Genomic DNA, 22,926 nt, shown 5'->3' on the forward strand with positions numbered 1-22,926 from the left:
AATATAGTGACATAAACGCAGTGTACGATGTCTGCATCCGAGTTTAAACAATGTTGTCTACTTTTTTCCAACTGGCTAAACAAATATTTAAACACTTTAAAGTCACGATCCTCCTCAATCAACTTACTTTGTAATTAATCTGCAAAGCTTTGAGCATCAGACTTCACCTAAAGTACCTAAAATGAAATCAGGATCATTTACATGATGTCACTGGCCTTAATTACTGATTCATTAATGTGTGTATTAGCCTTTTGTTGCAGCTGATTTGAATTTGTTATATAGGTGACTGTATCTATATTCAAACTGTACATATTTTTAAATTTGCATTTTTTAAAATGTAAAACGACCCTCAGGACTCTCCTCTGGCATCAAGTAAAATGTCAGATTTTAAATTCTAGTGTAATGAGTATTGCACTGTGCCTGTCTGCAGTAAAAAGGGTTTGAATGATGAGCCAATAATATCTACCTGAGCTTCCCAAAACAAGATATCAAACACGGTTTAGGAATCAAACATAACTCTACTTTTCTCCTCCCTCTTCTTTGAACCTGTTTTCTAGTTTTTCTAGAGGCAAAGTCATTTATTGCATCATTGCAAGAAATATGATGTCCACTCGTCTCCTGTGCCACTGAAGATATCAAGTAGTTATTTATTCACTCGAGCTTGGAACTCCGTTCTGTGGATACAATGAAGTTATCATTGCTTTGGGGAATTCGGGAAGGCTCTCCATCTCGGTAGGCAGCGCATTTCCATCAATATCAGCCTCTTTTCTGGTTTGCACCCTGTTCTGGTCGAGTACGACGGCTTCAGTCTTCATTTGTTCACATATCTCTTTTACTGAGACCTGTGCATCTTTGAAATGCGTTGCCCCATAACTGATTACATGTTCTTTGCTTTTCTGAGTGAAACAAACAAATGAAATAAGATATAATATTATGCACATATATATAGTATGTATATATTTAATTTTGTTTTGATCACTGATATTGAAACCATTTTTTTAAAATTAGGCTAGTGAAGTTGTTGTTGGTTTCTTATCAGTTGCACTTCTCCATGGATGGTGCTATCAACAGCCGCCTACTGTGAGTGTGAGGTCTTGTTACTATGCTGGTACTGCTGTTGACGGTGCTGCAGCAGCAGTCCCTACAGCTAACATGTTGGTTAATTTGACACATTTTGCTTTATGTATATTAATTTTTTAGAGCAGCAGACCCAGACTTCAAACACAGGTTTTGGAGAACCTGTTTGGCTTCTATGCCTTGTCCAAGCCGCTGTTTATATTTATGTTTAACACAGAGAGAGAAGCTCAATTGTTTGAATTTATTTACAATTACAGTTTTCAAAAAATTCTGACCGTAAACAGCTTTCAAAGCTTTGATATTATTTGAGAATATATATCAGGTGATGGAATTTAATTTAAAGGTTTCTATGTCCCATTGAGCTATTTGCACTAACTAGTGACAGTATAAAGGTAACACAGTCGTAATTTTGATCTCAAATTTCTGAGAGAAATAACTGAATTTAAAACATGGCAGACCTCAGGCCAGATTTAATTGGTAGACATATATGCATGCAATATGAAATTTATTATCCCAGATAGTCTAAGGAGCAAGGGCGTAGATTTGGCATGGACGGAAGGGACATGTCCCCACCAATAATTTGATCTATTCGAGTAAAGAAAATCAAACCCGATAGAAAGAAAAGAAAAGAAAAAGATCTGTCAGCGTCTCATTCACCCAGCGGTGCAGAAAGGGTTAAATTACGTTCTCTACTGGAGTCCTACCTCATGTGACAAATATGGCCAATGTGATTGGCTGAGCCTTTCAGGGAGCTCTGTTTAGTTTTAGCAGCTGCAAGCCTGCGCTGCCAGGAGGAGAGGAGGATGGCAGCAAAAAGGAAGAACCTGGATATAAGAAAGTATTTTTCAAAGAAACCTGCAAGTCACTTAAAGCCAAATTAACTCATAAAATGTGTCCGTCATAATAACGTTACAGGCTGTGCTAGGCTTTGGCCCACATCAGTCTAAAATTGTATGTAACCATGAATAACGTGTTTTGGAAACTAACTGCACAACAGGCAGCACTGTTAGTTCTCTCAGTCTCAGAGCAGCATTTCTAATTTTGATTGAAACTGTCAGAGAAAACGGCAGCCTCGAACAGTATTAGTTTACAGAGGCTGTTAGAATTATATGTTTAACGTTAAAATGTTGGTGACACAATAATTACATCCTAATGGCACTGACGTATTCATAGGGTTAATTTTTGAGACAAAATGTCATGAGGAAGTCATGCTTTTGCAAATATCCACCTTGTAGTGCAGTTTGCACACATTGTTTTAAAAATGCACTCAGCCTACAAACATTACTGACGAGTCAAGATCTGCACAAAGTCACAGAAACACTGAAGCAGCTCCACATTTTATTCTTATTGTCATGTATGTCCTATTTGTCAGGTGACAGCAGAACCAACACAAAGCTCAGAGAGCAATGGTGATACAAGATCACAGGTGAAATTTGATGATGACTTGTTGGTTCATGACTGTATTTGAAGCACATGTGTGACTGCATGTATGTGGAATGTCTCACTGTTATTGATCAGGTGACAGAGGCAGCTCTGCCATGTTGTAGCTCAGACAGAGGTGGAGAGGTGAGCTCACAGGTGACTGACTGATGATTTGGTGCTGTAGATTAAATAGTATTTATTATCATGACAATTGCTTGGCTGCTGATGTAAATTGATTCATTAGTGTATTTGACAAAGAATCTGAATTGACACGTCTCACGTTTTATATGGCACGAATCAGTGTGTTATTTTATCAGGTGGCAATATGTCCTAGTGCAGTCAGAGGGGAAGAGCCAGGGCCAAACATGAGGCACATCAGGCACTTAATAATAATTTTAATCTGAGGATAGAACGCAGGTACTGAGGCTGAAAGAAGCTTCAGTGCTCTCAGAGGAGTAAAAAGTTGGCTACGGTCAACAATGACTCAAATGAGATTAAACAATGCTGCTGTGTGTCCACCAGGAGAGACTGGACAGTATAGATGTAAAACAAACATGCCAGCAGATAGGGTGACAAGGGGCAGGCATCTTCCTGGTTGGACACTGGTAAAGGTAGGCTAATTAGTTGAGTGAGGGGTAGATTAAGTGTACATCGGTGTACATAGGGAAGTGAGACGGTAAGTGACGGAAGTGATGTTGTAGGTGACGTCAGACGCCGGAGAGTTTGGCGGAGAAAAAGCAAATGGTAGCATAGAGTTTAACAAAGGTTTTCCAAGCTTCAGTATTACCAAATATACTAATCAATTGTCATATAACTAACAACATCTGTTTTATCATCTCTAACACCCTGGAGGACAACGGGGAGAGTTTAGACGCTCTCCAAGATTACATCGACCGCTGTTTTCAAGATTTAGTAATGCATAAGGCCCAGAGTGCACCTTCCCCGGCCAAAATCGAGACGCCGTCATCGAAGAGAAGTCGCCAGGCAGACTCCCCCGGTACAACATCGCCTGCCGGCAAAGACATCGCAGAAATCCTGGAGTCAATCGACAAGCGATTGTCCAGTTTCGATGCGAGGCTGTCCCTGGTGGAGATTTTACACCGGGAATTCAAATCTCTGAGAGAATCCCTGGAATTCAGCCAGCAGCAGGTGGAAACGCTTGCCGCTGAAAATGCCACGCTACGGGAGTCGGTTAAATCTCTCACCGATAACGTGACCCAGCTAAACATTGAAAATAAAAAAATAAAAGAGTCCGTTATCGATTTACAAGCCCGTAGCATGAGAGATAATCTTGTGTTTTCTGGTATTCCAGAAACTGCCGGAGAGGACGCAGAGACAACGGTGAAAAACTTCATTAAAATCCACCTGAAGCTGCCGGAGGACACCGTAAAGAACATCGACTTCGATAGAGTACATCGCTTGGGGGGCGCGCGGTCGCGGACCGGGAGACCACGGCCTATTGTGGCCAAATTCAGTCAATTCAAACAGAAGGAACAGGTGAAGAGTCGCGGCAGAGAGCTGAAAGGAACGGACTTCAGCGTGAACGACCAGTTCCCCAAAGAGATCCTGGAACGACGCAAGGTCCTGTTCCCAGTTCGACGTAGCTTCATCCAGAAAGGCTCCCGTGCTGTCATCGCCGTGGACCGGTGTTCCAGATCAACTGGCGTTTAGATCAACTGGCGTTGGTCGAACAGATGTGTGGCAGTCTTGCGTTTCAGTAGCTCCTACCACAAACCAGCAAAAAAAACGCCAAATGTGTCATCTGTGACACTTGTGAGGTTGTCTCAAACACACTCCGTCAGTCTTGATGCTGTTGAACAACAAAATGTTTAAAAATGTGGCGAGTTTACCTGGTGATATCCTCGTGCGCGACGCGATCGCGAAAACAGCAAACAAGTAACACCACGCCGTTGTTGTTCACGGGACAGCAAGAGTAAACGATCGGGAGACTCCTGTCGTCGTTATCGTTCCCCTCGCACGGTTTGTTTCTCCGAATTCAGCGTTTTTGCTTCACAACTACAGCGTGCAGTTTACTTTGTGCACTAACATGGACTCGAGTCAACCAGCGCCACCTCTGGCCAAGTGCCACAGCCTACAGCCAGATCAACCTGTGACACACATCTGCACCACGTTTGAATTCGTGTCATGCACATTTGTACCTTTCAATTGTGTCTGTTTGTGCGTCATGCAAATAAACCTTTGGAAAGAATGAAATGATATCATGTATTTATTATCAGCCTACATTTGTACAAAATTCCAAATTATATACACAAAGTCATAGAAATCACCACTCCAATTGGTCATCATGATTTTAATATTCTCTTTTTCCATAACAATGAAATACGCCTTGGACAAATATGACACATCAATATTTCATTAGTGTTGTCACATCACATCCTGTAAGCATCGTCTGTCTGTGTCTTTTCCCTGGAAATGAATATTTCCAGCCAATATAGGCAATTCATCAACATGGCTGGAGTTATATACAGTCTGTATAAGTGTGGTTAATCTAATGAAGATTTGTAAGGAGACGGCAGTTACTGTGAATTCACAGCAGTTACACAGTGATTAGTAATAAACAGCCAGTGAGAGTGAGTGGATATGACTGTTCCCACCACTAACACATGACCATAGGCCACTACTAGATTAACTTGTGACACATCTGCTGCTATGATCACATTGAGTAGAGGCTGAGTGGCTGCACTTACCCCTGGTACATCCAAATCTACCCACAAACATGTTGAAAGATGCAATGGCAGCAATGTGGATTGTCAACACTGAAAACAATCAGTAAGCAAAGACAACAGGGATCAATTTGTTCTGTTTATTTAGCACCCACAACATTTGTAGTCGCCTTCTGCACAGGGGAAGTCCACACACACCGTGTGGTACCACTTTCCACAGAAGGTGCAATCTGCAAGATTGAATGAGATTGTCAGGGTCATTGTCTGACTGTTTATTACTAATCACTGTGTAACTGCTGTACATTCACAGTAACTGCCATCTCCTTATAAATGTTTATTAGATTGACCACACTTATGCAGACTGTATATCACAACCAACTCTAACATGTTTGTTTGCAGAGGGAAGACACAGGCAGACTATGCTAACGACATGTGATGTTACAACACTGGTGAAATATTAGTGTGTTCACGACATTTTTCGTATGGGCAAAAGTATTGATATCAGGATGGTGATTCTTATGTGTATGTCATTTGGCATTTTGTACAAATGTAGGCTGATAATAAATACATGATATCATTTCATTCATTTCAAAGGTTTATTTGCATGACGCACAAACACACAATTGAAAGGTACAAATGTGCATGACACGAATTCAAACGTGCTGCAGATGTGTGTCACAGGTTGATCTGGCTGTAGGCTGTGGCACTTGGCCAGAGGTGGCGCTGGTTGACTCGACTCCATGTTGGTGCACAGAGCAAACTGCTCGCTTTAGTTGTGAAGCAAAAACGCTGAATTCGGTGAAATAAACCGTGCGAGGGGAACGATAACGACGACAAGAGTCTCCCGATCGTTTACTCTTGCTGTCCTGTGAACAACAACGGCGTGGTGTTACTTGTTTGCTGTTTTCGCGATCGCGTCGCGCATGAGGATATCACCAGGTAAACTCGCCACATTTTTAAACATTTTGTTGTTCAACAGCATCAAGACTGACGGAGTGTGTTTGAGACAACCTCACAAGTGTCACAGATGACACATTTGGCGTTTTTTTGCTGGTTTGTCGGTAGGAGCTACTGAAACGCAAGACTGCCACACATCTGTTCGACCAACGCCAGTTGATCTAAACGCCAGTTGATCTGGAACACCGGCTCTACGTGGACGGACAGCTTTACCGCGACCTCGGCACCACACCGTGGTTATATTAACTGCACTCCAGATAAGAACCCGCTACACTCTTTTCTTATTCATTCACACTCTCTCCTTTAACATGAGTTTAAGCTAGTAATATCAATATGATGTCATAGCAGATATAACACCGTCATCCTCCGTCATTGCTTTAATTGGAATGTTTCCGTTTCGTTTCTTTTTTTTTGTTGTCGCTCACAGTTCATGTGGTTTCTTTCTTTCTCTTGTCTTTCACTGCTGTGGCCACCTACTTCCCCACTCACCTACAAACAACACCCTCTATTTCTCCATATTTTCACAACACGATCACGCAAACACATCAGCTCAACGGCAACACATTCACAACAGCCTCACAGCACCCACGCTTGTTCATATTAGTGAATATTCACACACATAGTCAGACTTATGGAGTCTCTCACCACACTTCTTTTTCTCTTTCTATTTACAAACAAGGGATGTTTCCATATTCTCTCCACCTGTCTAAACGAAACACCCAGCATACATCATTAGACATACACACACAATTAAGGGCATGCTGAGGTTTGTCACATGGAATGTAAATGGAGCTGGCACCAGAGGAAAGAGGTTAAAAATATTTAACCAGCTTAAAAAACTACAGGCAGATGTTGTTTTATTACAAGAAACTCAAACCTGTCACAGGTTTAAATGAACTTAAAACACCTGAGTTTCCTAACGTGTTTGCAGCCGGTTATAATTCTAGACAACGGGGAGTAGCAATTTTAATACATAAAAATGTTAATTTTACAGTACTCGATACAGTTATAGATCCAGAGGGTAGATTTCTAATTATTAAACTATCAATATTGAACAAAAAACTATGTATTGTTAGTATATATGGTCCAAATGTTGATGAACCCTCATTCTTCCACGGTTTTTTTAGTGCACTCTCTGAACACCTTGATTGCACACTCATTCTTGGCGGTGACCTCAACCTTGGACTAAATGAAGAAATGGATAGGCTCAACACAACAGGAACTCAGCGTAATTGGCAGTCCACAAATATAATCAAACAGTATATGAACGACTTTGGTCTTTGCGATGCATGGCGCTCTCTTCACCCCACCAGTAAGGAATATACTTTTTTCTCGCATGTTCATCACTCTTACTCTCGTCTGGATTATTTTTTGGTCAGCAGCTCACTGCTGTGTGACATTTCAGACACTGAGATTCATCCTATAGCTGTCAGCGATCATGCTCCTGTATCTTTAACACTAATGCACAAGAATAATACTACGCCAAGTAAAAACTGGAGATTTAATATATCACTACTTAAAGATGAAGACTTTATTAAATACTTTAAAAAGGAATGGACTTCATATTTAGACTTTAATGACACTCCCGGAATATCTGCTTCTGTTCTATGGGAAGCAGGGAAAGCTGTGATGAGAGGTAAAATAATTTCTTTCTCATCACACAAAAAGAAAGAAGAAAACAAAAATATTCAGGAATTAGAAAAAAAACATCAAATCACTAGAAGAAGCCTACGCGTCCCACCAAGATCAGGAAACATTGAACAAAATATGCAAAACAAAACTAGAATTAAATGAAACTATTAATAAAAAAAAAAAAAAAAAAAACACAATTCCTTATACAAAGACTTCGCTTGCAGAATTTTGAACACAGTAACAAATCAGGTCGATTTCTAGCTAACCAGCTAAAAATAAATAAAGAAAAAATAACTATATGTGCTGCTAAAGATTTATCGGGGAACACAATATATGATCCTGGAAGAATAAACAACATTTTTAGGGATTTCTATGAAACTTTATACTCACCACAAATAAACCCATCTAAAAATGAAATTGATCTGTTTCTTGACAACGTAACTCTTCCAAAATTACTAGACAGTCAAGCAATGGAACTGGATTCGCCACTGACGCCAAGTGAACTCCAGGAAGCCCTGATAAGTATGCCCAATAATAAGGCTCCAGGTCCAGACGGCTTCCCTGCAGAATTCTACAAAGAATTCTGGTCGATTCTAGCACCAGTTTTCTACAGAACGTTGTTGGAAATTAAAGAAAAGGGCAGACTTCCATCAAATATGAATTCTGCCAACATTAGTCTCCTGCTAAAACCAGGCAAAGACCCTTTATTTCCCTCAAGCTATCGTCCAATTTCTCTTTTAAATGTAGACCTTAAAATAATCTGCAAAGCTCTCTCAAAGAGATTAGAGAAAATAAACCCCCTCTTAATTCATCCTGACCAAACTGGTTTCATAAAAGGTCGGCACTCCTCAACAAACACTCGTAGATTACTTAATTTAATAGACTACTCATACGATAAAAACATCGAAACCATAATATTATCTCTAGATGCAGAAAAAGCATTTGACAGAGTTAATTGGAAATTTTTATTCGCAACTTTACACAAATTTGGTTTTGGAAACTCTTTCATAAACTGGATAAGAATATTATACAATTCCCCAACGGCTCGTATCAGAACAAATGACCAGACATCCTCCAGCTTCTGTCTCCTGAGGGGCACCAGACAGGGATGCCCACTCTCCCCTTCACTTTTTGCAATTTTTATCGAACCTCTAGCAGCAGCATTTAGACAGGCTACAACAATTAAGGGCATAACATGTAAGAACATAGAACATAAAATCAGTCTCTATGCGGATGATGTGTTGCTTTTTCTGCAAAACACACAAACCAACCTCTCTGAGGTAATTACTTTAATAAACTGGTTTTCAAGAGTTTCAGATTATTCAATTAACTGGCCAAAATCTACAGTTCTCCCCATTAACTGCTCCTTCCATAATTCTTCCTCTGCCCCACTGCAATCCAGAAATATTAAATATTTAGGTATTAATGTCTCTCCTAAGCTTTCAGACTTAACTAAACTAAACCACATCCCACTTCTAAAGAAAGTAGAAGGCGATCTGACTAGATGGAAATCTTTACCCATATCACTCATGGGAAGGGTCGCCACTATAAAAATGATGATCTTGCCAAAAATAAATTACTTATTTTTGATGATCCCTAACAAACCATCACAAGATTGGTTCAGATCTCTGGATTCATATATTTCCAAATTCCTTTGGAAAGATAAACCCCCGCGTATTAGCTTAAAAACGCTACAAAGAACCAAGGATAGAGGAGGATTAGATCTGCCTAATTTTCACCAATACTTCTTAGTCAACAGGCTTCAGTTCATCTCAGAATGGTTAAAACATACCTTCTTAGTTGAGCCCTGGCTAGATGTTGAACAGGCACTATGCAAGGATCTAGAGATTTCAGACCTACCATTTATTAGCTCAAACATCAAAAGACATGAATGCTTTAAAAGTATCAACATCAGCTTTTCTCTAACAGCATGGTGGGAGTTTCTAAAAATAACGGAGTCTTCATTAATCCCATGCAAACGTACACCTATCTGGAATAACCCTGACATATTACAAAACAATAATATGATTAATTTCCCAGAATGGAGTTGTAAAGGAATTAAATACTTAGAACATATATTAGAGGGAACAGAATTTATTCCATTTGACAGACTAGTTGAACAATATGGGATCAACAAGACAAGGTTTTTAGAATATCAACAAATTAAATCCATAGTAAAAAAGAAATTTAACCTCAGTCAAGTTGAATTACAAACACCACTAAGTGCGGCACATTTTCTTACTCTTAAATCCCCCAAATTATTATCTAAAATATACAGAACACTTTCTAAATTAGATGAATCAATATCCCTTCCTACTGCAAAGTGGGAAGCAGATTTATCAGTCAACCTAGACCAAAACTTCTGGTCTCAGATTTGCTTAAACTTTTAAATTAATTAAAAATCCCAGTCTGCAATTAATACAATACAAAATACTTCATAGAGTGCACTATACAGGTCATCGGATGTTCAAGATGGGCTTTACATCTTCCAACAACTGCTCACACTGTCAAGGCAATACACCAGACAATTACATCCACGCTCTTTGGTTCTGTCCACCAGTGCAAAAGTTTTGGCGCGAGATATGTGAAGACTTATCAAAGTGTCTGAAATGTAACATTCCAACTTCCCCCTTAGTGTGTCTACTGGGCAGCTTAGATAATGTCACTTCAGAAAAGAATATAGCCCATATGATCTTCACTGCCCTATGCATAGCCAAGAAAACAGTCCTCATGAACTGGAAAAATAAAAATAATCTTAATTCTAACCAATATAGAAATTATCTATTAGATTACATTAGTCTTGACACAGCCTCTGCCACCACATTAGATCAATTGCTCTGGGCCCCTTTTATCAGCTCCATCACCTAGTGGGGGTGGGGGGGTCATAGTTTGGTCCCGCCTTCACTGTTGTGATTGGTGAGGGGGTAGGGACAGGCTTAGGGCGTCGGGGGGTTCCCCGGAGGCATCTTCCTTGGGGGGCTCAACCGGGGTAGCGGTCACGTCCGGTTGGGGGCTCTGTTGGCTCTCAGGTGACTGTTTCCTCGCGGCTGCGTGCAGCGGGGCTAGGGGAGGGTCTGTGCTGACGGACGTGGGTTACTGACCTGGCAACCTGGCTGCCCCTGGGTGGGTCCGGGATGGGCGTGAGGTTCTGGGGGCGCTCCGTCTCTGGGCTGGGGCCCGGGCCGGGCCTCGGGGTCTTGGGTCCTGGTTGGTGTGTTGCCGGGGTTGTGGGCGGGTGGGTGCATGGGGGCCCGGCCCTGGAGCAGGGTGCCGCCGGTGCGTCGAGCCGCCTGGGGGGCTCTTCAACTGGTGGGGGGGATGGTCACATCTTGCAGGAGCTTTCTTCTCTTCAGGAACTCTCTGCAGGAGGGGGAGATACAGGAGAGGTGGAGGAAGATCTCAGCCTGGGCGTTTACCGTCTTATGTAGTCTGGAAGATGTGTGGATGGTGGGGTGGGTGCAGTTTTCTCTGTGGTGGGGTTGGGTGGACTGTCCAGGGCTCTGTGGAGCCGGAGGGCGCTACTGCACTGGGCCCCGGTCTGATGGGCCTGGGCCCCCCTTCCCTGGCGGGTCGCGGAGGGTGGGAGTGCCTACTGGGGTCAGCGGGGGAGCTGGCCCCAGGGAGGGGTTACCTGCCCCTCCCTTCCTTCCCTCCCCATCTCCAGCTGCCTCCCTCTTCCCGCTCCTCCACAACCACCCACACATGCAGGGCCTTGGAGTGGGGGTATGTCACCAGGGTGCAGAGGAGGCTACCCCCCCCCCGTCCCCTTCTGGCTGCCTCTGCCTCAATTTTATCCCACAACTTAGACATTCACATTATTCACACTCTCATTACACATACATATAGGATCTTGGGGGTGGGCACAATCACGGAGTCCAAATTACCATCAGGGTGTACACCTCACACCTGACGTCGTTGCCCACCTCTCAATTTTAAATACACTTAGTCATTGAGGGCTAGCAGGAGGGACTATGCGCTTACCTGCTGCTCCTTGGCAGGTAGCTCCATGCCCTCCTGGGTTTTAATTGCACCTTAGAACACATATGCATCAACACTACAATGAGCGGGTGGAGGGAGGTTTGGAGTCTTCTCCCACCCCCATTCTCTGCGGCCTGCTGGAGCGGGAGGGCTAGTAGGAGGAGTTGGCCGTCCGACTGCGGTCTGGGGTGTGGGGCCTCCCTGCTGCTGCGGAGTCGGGGTGGTCTGCCTCTCCCCACCGCAGGGAAAAGGGTAACACCACCTGGGTCTGGGTGCAATTCCCCCCTCCAGGGGCAAGGGTACCTAGACCCGGTTTGTAGAGTACGCTTGGGGAGTGTGATTGTGTGTACAGCGTCTCTTTATGTCTGTCTCCACGTTGGTTGAGTGTGGAGTAAGTGCATATGAGAGCATGAGGGTGGGAATGGATGTTTGTGTCTGTGTGTGCCTGTATGTCTGTGTCTATATGTCAGGTTGGGTATCAGACGCCACCTCAGGCCCTCCAAGGTTTGGAGGCCTATCTCCACCCACCACCACTTCCCCTGCCGGTGGCGGACTCCCTCAGGTGTCGGTGTGTTGGTGGTTCTTTGTGTCTGGGGGTGGGCGTCCAGGTACACACCGGCTCACTCCTTGGCGGCCGCTTGTCGGGGCCTGGGGCTCGCTCGGGCCCCTTTGGAGGTGGGGTGCCCCCGGCCTCTCGGCCTGGGGCTCGGTCACTCAGGCACAGCTGGGGGCCGGCGGAGCTCACGGGCGCGTCACTGCAACTCCCCCTGACTTCTGCTCCGCGGCTGCTGGGCGAGCTCTCATCTGGGACTCTCCTCAGCTCTTACTGGAACAGTGGCGCAGCTGCCCCTCTGTTGGTCTTCCATGGTCTCTTGTGTTCTGGGGGCCTCTGGATGTCTGGAGTTTTGATCTCCTCCATACCCGCTTCACACCCTGGAGGACGGGGCTGTGGCCCCCCACACTCCCTAGCAGATCATTACATGGAGAAACCCTTGGAATGCAAGCATGCTGATCCACACAGGTATGCACACATGGGTATTCACAGACGCGGACTAAAGCTTTCTTGGCTGCTACCTCAAAGCACACTGCGCTGTCTATCTTGCGTGCTGCACAATATCGTTTATTATTTAGTAAATATTGATATCTATGACTAGCTAGTTTATTGTGATGGTGCTTTGTTTTCTCTATTATTATGTTGCTCTTTGTTGTTTGCTGTCTCCTCTGTTTGTTTTTTTTTCTTCTCCATACAGGTGACCCAGGAGTTCTTTTTTTTTTTTCTCTCTCTTCCCCCCCTTCTCACCGTCTCTTCTCCCCTTTGGTTTTCTTTCTTTCTCTCCCCCTCTTTCTCTCATTCATTCCCCCTGTCCTATTTATTTAAAAAAAAAAAAAAAAAAATGACAAAGGATGAACTGAAGCTCTGCCATCACGTAATGTCGCATACTGCTGTTTCTGATGTCATTTAAAAAAAAAAAAAAAAAAAAAAAAAAAAAAAAACATTAGAGACGCTATCACTTGGATTAACATCATCTATCGCAGCACCTTTACCAACATTCCCGGTGTGCCTAGAAGCACCAGAACCATTTCCAGCAGGTAATACATCAGAAGACTCAACACCAGGTGGATTTAAATGTGGCAAATCAAGCTCAGACACCTGATTTTTACTCTGAGGGTTTCCCTTTGCATCACGAAGCCATTTCTTTATCTCTTCCACAAACTCAGTATTATGTGCTTTCACACTTATAAACCAAGCAGTTTGTTTCTCTTGCTCTTCTTGAGGAAGCAAAGGAAGCAAGGTTTCATGCAGACGAGTTGCCTCATTAAGCAACAGACAAATTCTCTAACTGAGCCTGAACAGTGGAAACATTATCCTCAGATTGCTTTAACTCTTTAATAATTTTTACGACCTTTTTAATTTTATTAATCTTAGTATGACGTTCTGTTTGCAGCCTTTCAATCTGATTCTCCAAAGCCTTAGCAGTCGATTTCGGCTGTCTTTTCTTTCCATCCACATCACCACATTGTATTAATTGGTGTGTCTCCATTTTTCTTCAACACATTACAAAATGCAAACGCTGAACTGCACCTATGCCACACAGCCTCATCCCAACACATCAACTTGATGACATTCCCTTCAATCAACCTTGGACACACACAATTAACAGGAGCAATATCCCCCTCTATCTGCCTATTAAACCTAACTAACTCAACCTAGTCTTCTGTACATACTAGCGGTGGGTATTTATGTACCTCCATACCGTCAGCTGTGAGGAAGACAAACTGTCTTAAACACAAACTGCGGCGGTACTCCCAAGCCAATGGCTTCAGCCGCCTGATGCACAATAACTAGAAAGCAAATCAGTACAACGCCTTGTGCAGCTGTACTGCTGAAACCTAACAGGGGAATAAGACTCCTGAAAGAAATCTGTATTGTGTAGCCAAAGGCTTAATCTAAAAGCTGCGTGGACAAAGGCAACAGCAAACCATAAGACTCTCACCAATAAAACTCATCTATATATAAACAATCCAATAAAACCTATAAACTTTTCTGTTGACAATTTGTTGTGGCTCTTCCAACTATGGCCGCGGCAGGCTAAACATGAGGATACAGATGACGCGCAACAATAAAAGCATAAAATACACTTCTGTACCATTTGCTTCTTTTATTCCACATGCAGCTGTCCAATATACAAATCAGCACGTGGGATTAACTATTAAACAAATGCACAGACTGCACAAACAAATAACTGCTACTCACAAAGAACTGCACTAACTACTATACCAAACTACAACTTGGCCTATGGCATCAATTAGTGCATAAATATACATAAACCATCAAGTTCCAGTTAAAATACATCAAAATCATTCAAGCTGCGGTCAACAGAAAGTTTTGCCTCATGCTCACCTTACCTTTCTGCTCATCAACATCAGGTGCTGTAAACAGGTGAGTGCAACCACATTTATCATCTACCACACCCATGAAACACGCCCCACACGCCTGTGCACCAATACAGTGAGTCCATTTAAACCAACCCACTTAGTCAAAAAGGAACAACTCATATGGCTCCTACAGACATCATTTATGTTCTATTTTTAACATTTAATTAATTTTAATTATGAAATAAGTGTGATTTTTTTTAAAGCATTTTGTTATGAAAGCTGAGAATAAAGCTAATAAAATTTTCACATGATAAACAACCGTAAACTTTTATTGTCATTTCTTTCCTTTTTTCTCCAGGAAAGCATTTTGTGGATAAACACAGAGTCCAGCTGATCCAGAGAGTGAGCAACATCGCACCCATTTTGGATGAGCTCCAATACAAGGAAGTTATCGACCAAGAACAATATGACAAAATTAGAGCTCTGCCTACCTCTCAGGACAGGATGAGGGAGCTCTACAGTGGTCCCCTGAAAGCCAGTGCAGCCTGCAAAGACATCTTCTATGAAAGCCTTTTGGCAAATGAGAAATTTCTCGTTGAAGACCTTTCAAAGAAGTAAATGTGTTGGGAAAAAAACACATTTTTAGATCAAACGTACACGATCTACCTGAACATAACATGTTTACATTAAAAAGGTGGAGATGTCTTTTCTTTGTGGAAAATTGTTCTGCTATGTGGTGCCTTTGCTCCTCAGTGACTCTCCTTTAATTGATCCATTTTACATGAAACACTTTGGATATTTAAAAAAAATTTTATATTAAAAATGTAAATTGTATCATTTAAAGATGAACTGACGATGTCATCAGCCATGTTTTTATCCATGACTCAAACTGTCATAAATTTATTTTCAGATTTCATTATCTTCTATAAAGTAAAACATAATGCAAACATTTATTGTCCTTAAAAATAAACCAGAATTAAACTCGAAGAATTCGTTTTAGTGAATAATTAAATTTTATAAATTGACCTTTGAAATGAATAAATAAATATAGTGACATAAACGCAGTGTACGATGTCTGCATCCGAGTTTAAACAATGTTGTCTACTTTTTTCCAACTGGCTAAACAAATATTTAAACACTTTAAAGTCACGATCCTCCTCAATCAACTTACTTTGTAATTAATCTGCAAAGCTTTGAGCATCAGACTTCACCTAAAGTACCTAAAATGAAATCAGGATCATTTACATGATGTCACTGGCCTTAATTACTGATTCATTAATGTGTGTATTAGCCTTTTGTTGCAGCTGATTTGAATTTGTTATATAGGTGACTGTATCTATATTCAAACTGTACATATTTTTAAATTTGCATTTTTTAAAATGTAAAACGACCCTCAGGACTCTCCTCTGGCATCAAGTAAAATGTCAGATTTTAAATTCTAGTGTAATGAGTATTGCACTGTGCCTGTCTGCAGTAAAAAGGGTTTGAATGATGAGCCAATAATATCTACCTGAGCTTCCCAAAACAAGATATCAAACACGGTTTAGGAATCAAACATAACTCTACTTTTCTCCTCCCTCTTCTTTGAACCTGTTTTCTAGTTTTTCTAGAGGCAAAGTCATTTATTGCATCATTGCAAGAAATATGATGTCCACTCGTCTCCTGTGCCACTGAAGATATCAAGTAGTTATTTATTCACTCGAGCTTGGAACTCCGTTCTGTGGATACAATGAAGTTATCATTGCTTTGGGGAATTCGGGAAGGCTCTCCATCTCGGTAGGCAGCGCATTTCCATCAATATCAGCCTCTTTTCTGGTTTGCACCCTGTTCTGGTCGAGTACGACGGCTTCAGTCTTCATTTGTTCACATATCTCTTTTACTGAGACCTGTGCATCTTTGAAATGCGTTGCCCCATAACTGATTACATGTTCTTTGCTTTTCTGAGTGAAACAAACAAATGAAATAAGATATAATATTATGCACATATATATAGTATGTATATATTTAATTTTGTTTTGATCACTGATATTGAAACCATTTTTTTAAAATTAGGCTAGTGAAGTTGTTGTTGGTTTCTTATCAGTTGCACTTCTCCATGGATGGTGCTATCAACAGCCGCCTACTGTGAGTGTGAGGTCTTGTTACTATGCTGGTACTGCTGTTGACGGTGCTGCAGCAGCAGTCCCTACAGCTAACATGTTGGTTAATTTGACACATTTTGCTTTATGTATATTAATTTTTTAGAGCAGCAGACCCAGACTTCAAACACAGGTTTTGGAGAACCTGTTTGGCTTCTATGCCTTGTCCAAGCCGCTGTTTATATTTATGTTTAACACAGAGAGAGAAGCTCAATTGTTTGAATTTATTTACAATTACAGTTTTCAAAAAATTCTGACCGTAAACAGCTTTCAAAGCTTTGATATTATTTGAGAATATATATCAGGTGATGGAATTTAATTTAAAGGTTTCTATGTCCCATTGAGCTATTTGCACTAACTAGTGACAGTATAAAGGTAACACAGTCGTAATTTTGATCTCAAATTTCTGAGAGAAATAACTGAATTTAAAACATGGCAGACCTCAGGCCAGATTTAATTGGTAGACATATATGCATGCAATATGAAATTTATTATCCCAGATAGTCTAAGGAGCAAGGGCGTAGATTTGGCATGGACGGAAGGGACATGTCCCCACCAATAATCAGCGATTATTGAATTGTCCTCACCAATAACCTTGGCTCATGTGATTAGGTAGAGGATCATCAGGGGGTCCTTCGTCCGTCTTTGGGGGGAAACTCCCACTGGGTTTAAATCTGGGACTCTCCACCATTTGATCCTAGAACTGAAGAAGCTTCTTGGATGAGAGGTGACACGTCTTCAAGCAACTTAAAGAAGTCCAGACGCTTTTCTTTCCAAGCTCCTTAGACTACGATGACCTGGATGACTGGGAACCTTCACAGACAATAATAATAATAGTGAATACACAGCAAGGTCTTCACACTGTGAATGCTCAGGCCCTCGTTACTAAATGTATCTGTGGTTTAGGTGATCATCAGAAAAATCATACATTATCATAGAAATGCCAAAAAAAGTCTTAGTGTGGAAATGATATATTTTCTTTATAAATGTTGGCTTTTTTATCTTTAAGTTTTTAGAGAAAACATGATTTAAATGTCTTTAATTAGTTTTAATATTTAAAACAGCAACAGAAACATTAATATTTAATTTTTCTTTATGAATGTTTGAATTTTCCAGGTTGCAACAATGGCAGCTGTTAAAGATCTGCTTCTAGAAACACGGGAGGATTTGAGTGATCAGGGTCTCAAGGAGTTCATGTGGTTCCTGCAGTTCACATGTTTTCAGAGGGGCCTTCCACAATTCCCACCGAGTACAAACAGAAAACATATAGTGAACGCGATGGTGCAAACATGTGGCCAACAGTCTGTGGAGGTAACCATTGATGTTTTCAGGGACATGCAGAGAACTGATCTGGTGCAGAGGCTGTCAGAGAGCAGCTCAGGACTCAAAGGTAAGAGAATAATTATCCCTAATAAAAAAAATTATCAAGAGTTGATTCAAAATCTTTGAACCAAGTCACAAAAACTGAACAATGGAAGTTTTTTTGTCTTCCTGAAAGAAGGCAGGAGGATTTTTTTCACTGAAGTGTTTAATAATAGATATTGTTAAATAAAACACAGACAGTAATATTAAGATTACAAACGACTAAATTCTTTCCTTACACACTTAATTGTTTTCTGATCATTAACCCTGATGTTAAATAAGTTATGAATGGATCTAAGGTGGACGACAGACACTAGACAGACAATCATTGTGGAGCCTAAAGAGAACAAATGAAGTAATAGATAGATGAGGTGTTGTTCACAGCCGGCACCTTTCTAACTTTGCCAGCATCGGCTAATCTGTACCTGATCCTGAGAGTTGTTGATATGTGGCGGCTGAAAAGCTGCAGCTGTGTGTGTTTGTAACAGCAACCGAGTGTAAGTATGAATAAAGATTGTGCTGAAAAGCATTAAACTGTGGACGAGTCTGCTGTGGGGATACTACACTTTCTTTTCTCATGGTAACCATGATATTGTAATATTTCTCCCAGAGAAACTTTGTGGATGAATGCTGGGCTGCGCTGAGCCAGAAAGTGAGTAATATCACCTATGACTGTATTTAAATGATGCAGCGTTCACTGAACATGTTCAGTTTAAAAAACTCCTACATGTAGAAAAGATAAACAGAAAGATTAAATTCATCAGGTTGGAATAAATGTTAATCAGGTGTGTAATTATCACTTACATCATTTGCTTGTAACTGTGTCTGGTGTAATCTAAACATTTATGAGACGTTGATGAGATAGAAAAAAAACCTGGAGAAAAGTCGCATTTACCTTTTTTTTCTCAGGTAGAAACGTTGGCGTCTGTTATTGAGCAGATTTTGGAAACCCTGGCTGGTCTGAGTTACTGGGAACTTGAGGTTTTCAAGGAAGTCCTGCGTAAAATTCATTACAAACATTAGTCAGACATCCAAAGAATCATCTACATGAGGACAGACCTGCAGGACACGGTGTTTTTCATGGTCCTGACTTACGGTGAGCGGTCAGTGGAGGAGACCATGGAGGGTTTAAACGAGATGAAGGGGACTGATCTGGCTCAGAGGCCGTCAGACTGCAGCCCAGAACCCAAAAGTAAGACAACAAAGAGGAAATAAGTTAAATGAACTATGGTGGTTAAGATGTCTCATAAGTAAAGTTTTTGTCTTTCATAAAAATATTGTAGAGAAAAGACAGATTGTTGTCCAAATCAGAATTTATGAGTGTTCAAGGAACAAAAAAATGACAAAAAGTGACTCCTTCAGTCTGAGAGACTGAATAACACAAACAGTGTCTATCATAGTTGAGCTTTAAATGTAATGTTGAAGATTATACAACTGTCAGTTGGTAAGTAAGTCTCTTGGGAGTGACTTTGAGCACTTTTCTCCTCAGAGAAACACTCTGTGGATGAACGACGCTCTGCACTGATCCACAAAGTGAGTCATGTCACATCTCTGATTCAGTACAAGACAGCAGGCTGAAAGTCAGAGGACTAAAGTATCATCAGTTCTCATGTTGAGTCATTTTTCTCATGATTTCTGCTTTTTTGTGGTTATGAGAAATCATACTGAACTTTCTAAAAGAGCTTATTTGGATAAAATGGATAAATAAATAAATGTCCTGCAAATTGAATGACTTTTCCAGGTGGCAATGGTGGCAGCTGTGAAACAACTGCTTTTGGAAGCTTCGAATGATTTGAGGAATTCCAAGCTCGAGGAGTTCAAGAGATTCCTGAAGTCAATTTTTCTTTGGATGAGTCTGTCATACAAATCACAGAGTCCATCATCAACCAGAGCAGATGTAGTGAATCTGATGGTGGATGAACTTGGTCATCAGTCTGTGGAGGTGACCAGAGAAGTTTTCATGCACATGAACAGAACTGATCTGGTGCAGAAGTTACCAGAGAGCAGCTCAGCATCCAGAGGTAAGACCAACATGCATGAGTGTAAACTCTGTGTCATCAACAGGTTTTTGTGTTGCTGGTGTCATGGTGGTGCAGTGGTTAGCACTGTGTCCTCACAGCATGAAGGTTGTGTGTTTGAGCCTCCTGGTTGGCTGGAACCTTTCTGTGTGGAGTTTGCATGTTCTCCCTGTGCCTGCATGCTTTTCCTCAGAGTGCTCTGGTTTCCAGTCCAAACACATGCTTGGCTTTATTGCTGGTTCTAAATTAAATGTGGGTGTGAAAGGTTGTCTGTCTGTTTAAAACCTGAGGTGGACAGGTGTACCCTCTCTCATTATCACAGCTGGGAACCCCCAGTTACTTTGGTTGGACAGGATGGAGTTTGCATGTTCTCCCTGTGCCTGCATGCACTGAAAAAAATGCAATAGGGTGGTTGTTGAATCTGCGTAGAATTACTTCATATATCCAGCATGACTAATTTAAATTTCACATCTAAACATATTTTTGTCTTTTAATTTTCACATATTCTTTAAGAATATTCATTCTTTTAGAACAAATCATGTTGAAAAGAAACAAGTTAGTCGTGTTTTATCCTCAAGCTCCGCCCCCTGGAAAGGAAAAATCGGCTGCACTGTCCGCCATTTTTGTCTCTCGCTTTGGAAAATCTACTACCATCTGGAGTTTTACACTTGAAGGTAAATAGGATTTTAAAGCTAACACACCAGTGAGAAAGAGTGTAGACCCTTTATATATGTGGACTTTTACTGGGGTGTTGTCATTTTACAGGTATGTGGGCTGTTTATCGAAAACCATGAAAGGCCAATGTTAGCTAGCTCCAGTTTGCTAATGGTAACCGAAATTATGCGATAAGCAAATTAGTAATTAACATATATAATGTGAGTTAATATTGTTTGTATATTCTTTCAGTCTAAATTACCAGACTATTACAAACTTGCATCGGTGTCTGTAGTAAGTGGTGGTACCTGCAGTGTCTTAACCATTAAACAAGCTAATGTAGGGCCGGGATATGACTAGTTTGTTGAAACATGTCTGCTGCCAATGTGACTGCTCACACACGGTAACATTACCAGCACATAGCCACAGCCGCTAAAAACATGCTGAAAGGTCAATCTAGCTTCTGTAGTCAGCAGCTGGAAGACTCAACACAGACCCAAGATTCAGTGTAACGGTTATCTAAATGTTGTGTGTCCTGTTTGTAAGCCCAGAAAAAGAAATTAAATAAAATGACGACCTTGAGCTTCAAGCTAATGTAAGCGTAATGCTATAGCATAAAGCAACTAATGCAATGATGACGTTGTTAAATTAGTAAAAATACAGTAAATATATCCAACATGAATCAGTTATATTTTTGGTCTAAACATAATTAAGTCTCACGCCTTTCACTTGTTTTAGAAGGATGTTCAGTCTTTTAAAACCAGTCATATCAAAATAACAGAAAATAGTTACGTTTTCTGTTGAAACTCCACCCCCCAGGGCGTGTTCTGCGAGGGAAAATTCACTGTGGCGGTCCGCCATTTTTTGTCGTTGCTTCGTTTACGTTTGGTGCTGAGCTTTACTTTGTCGAGGTAAACTGAAAACTACATGTTTGAGAGGAAACGAAGAGAACATCCATTAGATGGGGAAGTTTTTCTCATGAATTGCTGTTGAGCAACAAAATGGAAAAAACAAGTCATTCCTTAAGTTAACTAACGATAATGCTAGCTTAAGCTGCGGGACAATATTATGTGCATTAGCTTTTTTTCAGTGTGTGCCCAGTCACATCCGCTTGTTTTTTCTCAGTGAATACAGACTAACAAACTCGTGTCCATTTAGTTAACTGGTTGTACCTAAAATGTTTTAGTTAAACAGTTAAATAAGCTAGTTTGCCATGGGGTGGGCTCTGTTGGGGGGGGGGGTGAAGATTTGCATATGTTATCTCACATTCTGTAAGGTAAATTTTCTGGAAAGGTCAAATTAACTAATTTAACTAAGTATTAATGAAAGACCTTGATGTGTATATGACAATAATAGATGTAGTTTCTGGGTCATTTGGCAGAACTGCAAAATGGCCAGAAGGAGGCAACTGCTGTGGTTGCAAACAGGCTTTGGGTGGTATGGAAGTAAGGGCAACTATGGAACTGCTCAGCAACATGGGACCCATAGCTAATAAATAGTAATATGACAAAAAATAACAACTTTGTGTGGATGTAACCTTGTGAGATTTGAGATTTTGACAGCATTTTTATGTGACAACTTCTCTTTTTAGATAAATGCAGAGTTTAAGCGCATTACCACCATGCCACTGCAGTCCAGATTACTCTCGCAGATAGATGTGCTATCTGACAAACTCATAAAGGTCTTCAAAAGGCGAGGCGGACAAATAGGAAGAAGACTGCAGAACATTCTGGAGCCCACGGCCCAGGTAAGAAAAAAATAATTTGTGTATACACTCTAGGGAAAATAATAATTTTAACAAAATGCTGCTTGTCACTCTATGCCAGGAGTATGTTGAAAATCACCTGGGATTTTCACAATTTACCATGGGTGCGTTTTTTTTTTTTTTTCTTCTTTTACCTGCATTAGAACTATGTGTGGAGTTCATAGTTGAACACCTCTCTATGCTCTGACAGTATTCTGCTTCTTTGCATGGAGATTTCACTTCATGCATTACCTTTTTAAGCATTCTGAGGACTCAAATCACATGCTGTAATGAATCCATTTTTGTTCACCTAATGTGTTAATGTTAACATTTTTTGGAATAGTGACACAGATTGAAAAAAGATTTGGTATAATGTTCTTTGA

General features: G+C 41.0%; 1 protein-coding gene across 1 annotated transcript; it reads left to right on the forward strand.

Moving 5' to 3' along the window:
* Positions 1 to 14,978: 14,978 nt before the first annotated feature.
* Positions 14,979 to 15,245, forward strand: LOC146623545 (apoptosis-associated speck-like protein containing a CARD; the record flags this gene model as incomplete). The annotated part of the gene is made up of 1 exon (XM_085365988.1): positions 14,979 to 15,245. A coding segment is annotated over one exon (267 nt), but the record flags the coding sequence as incomplete, so codon positions are not given.
* Positions 15,246 to 22,926: the final 7,681 nt, after the last annotated feature.

This window comes from Diplotaxodon limnothrissa, linkage group LG11 (assembly GCF_057381915.1).
Source record: "Diplotaxodon limnothrissa isolate DT_005_m linkage group LG11, D_limnothrissa_male_GT1.1, whole genome shotgun sequence".
Lineage (NCBI taxonomy): Eukaryota > Metazoa > Chordata > Actinopteri > Cichliformes > Cichlidae > Diplotaxodon > Diplotaxodon limnothrissa.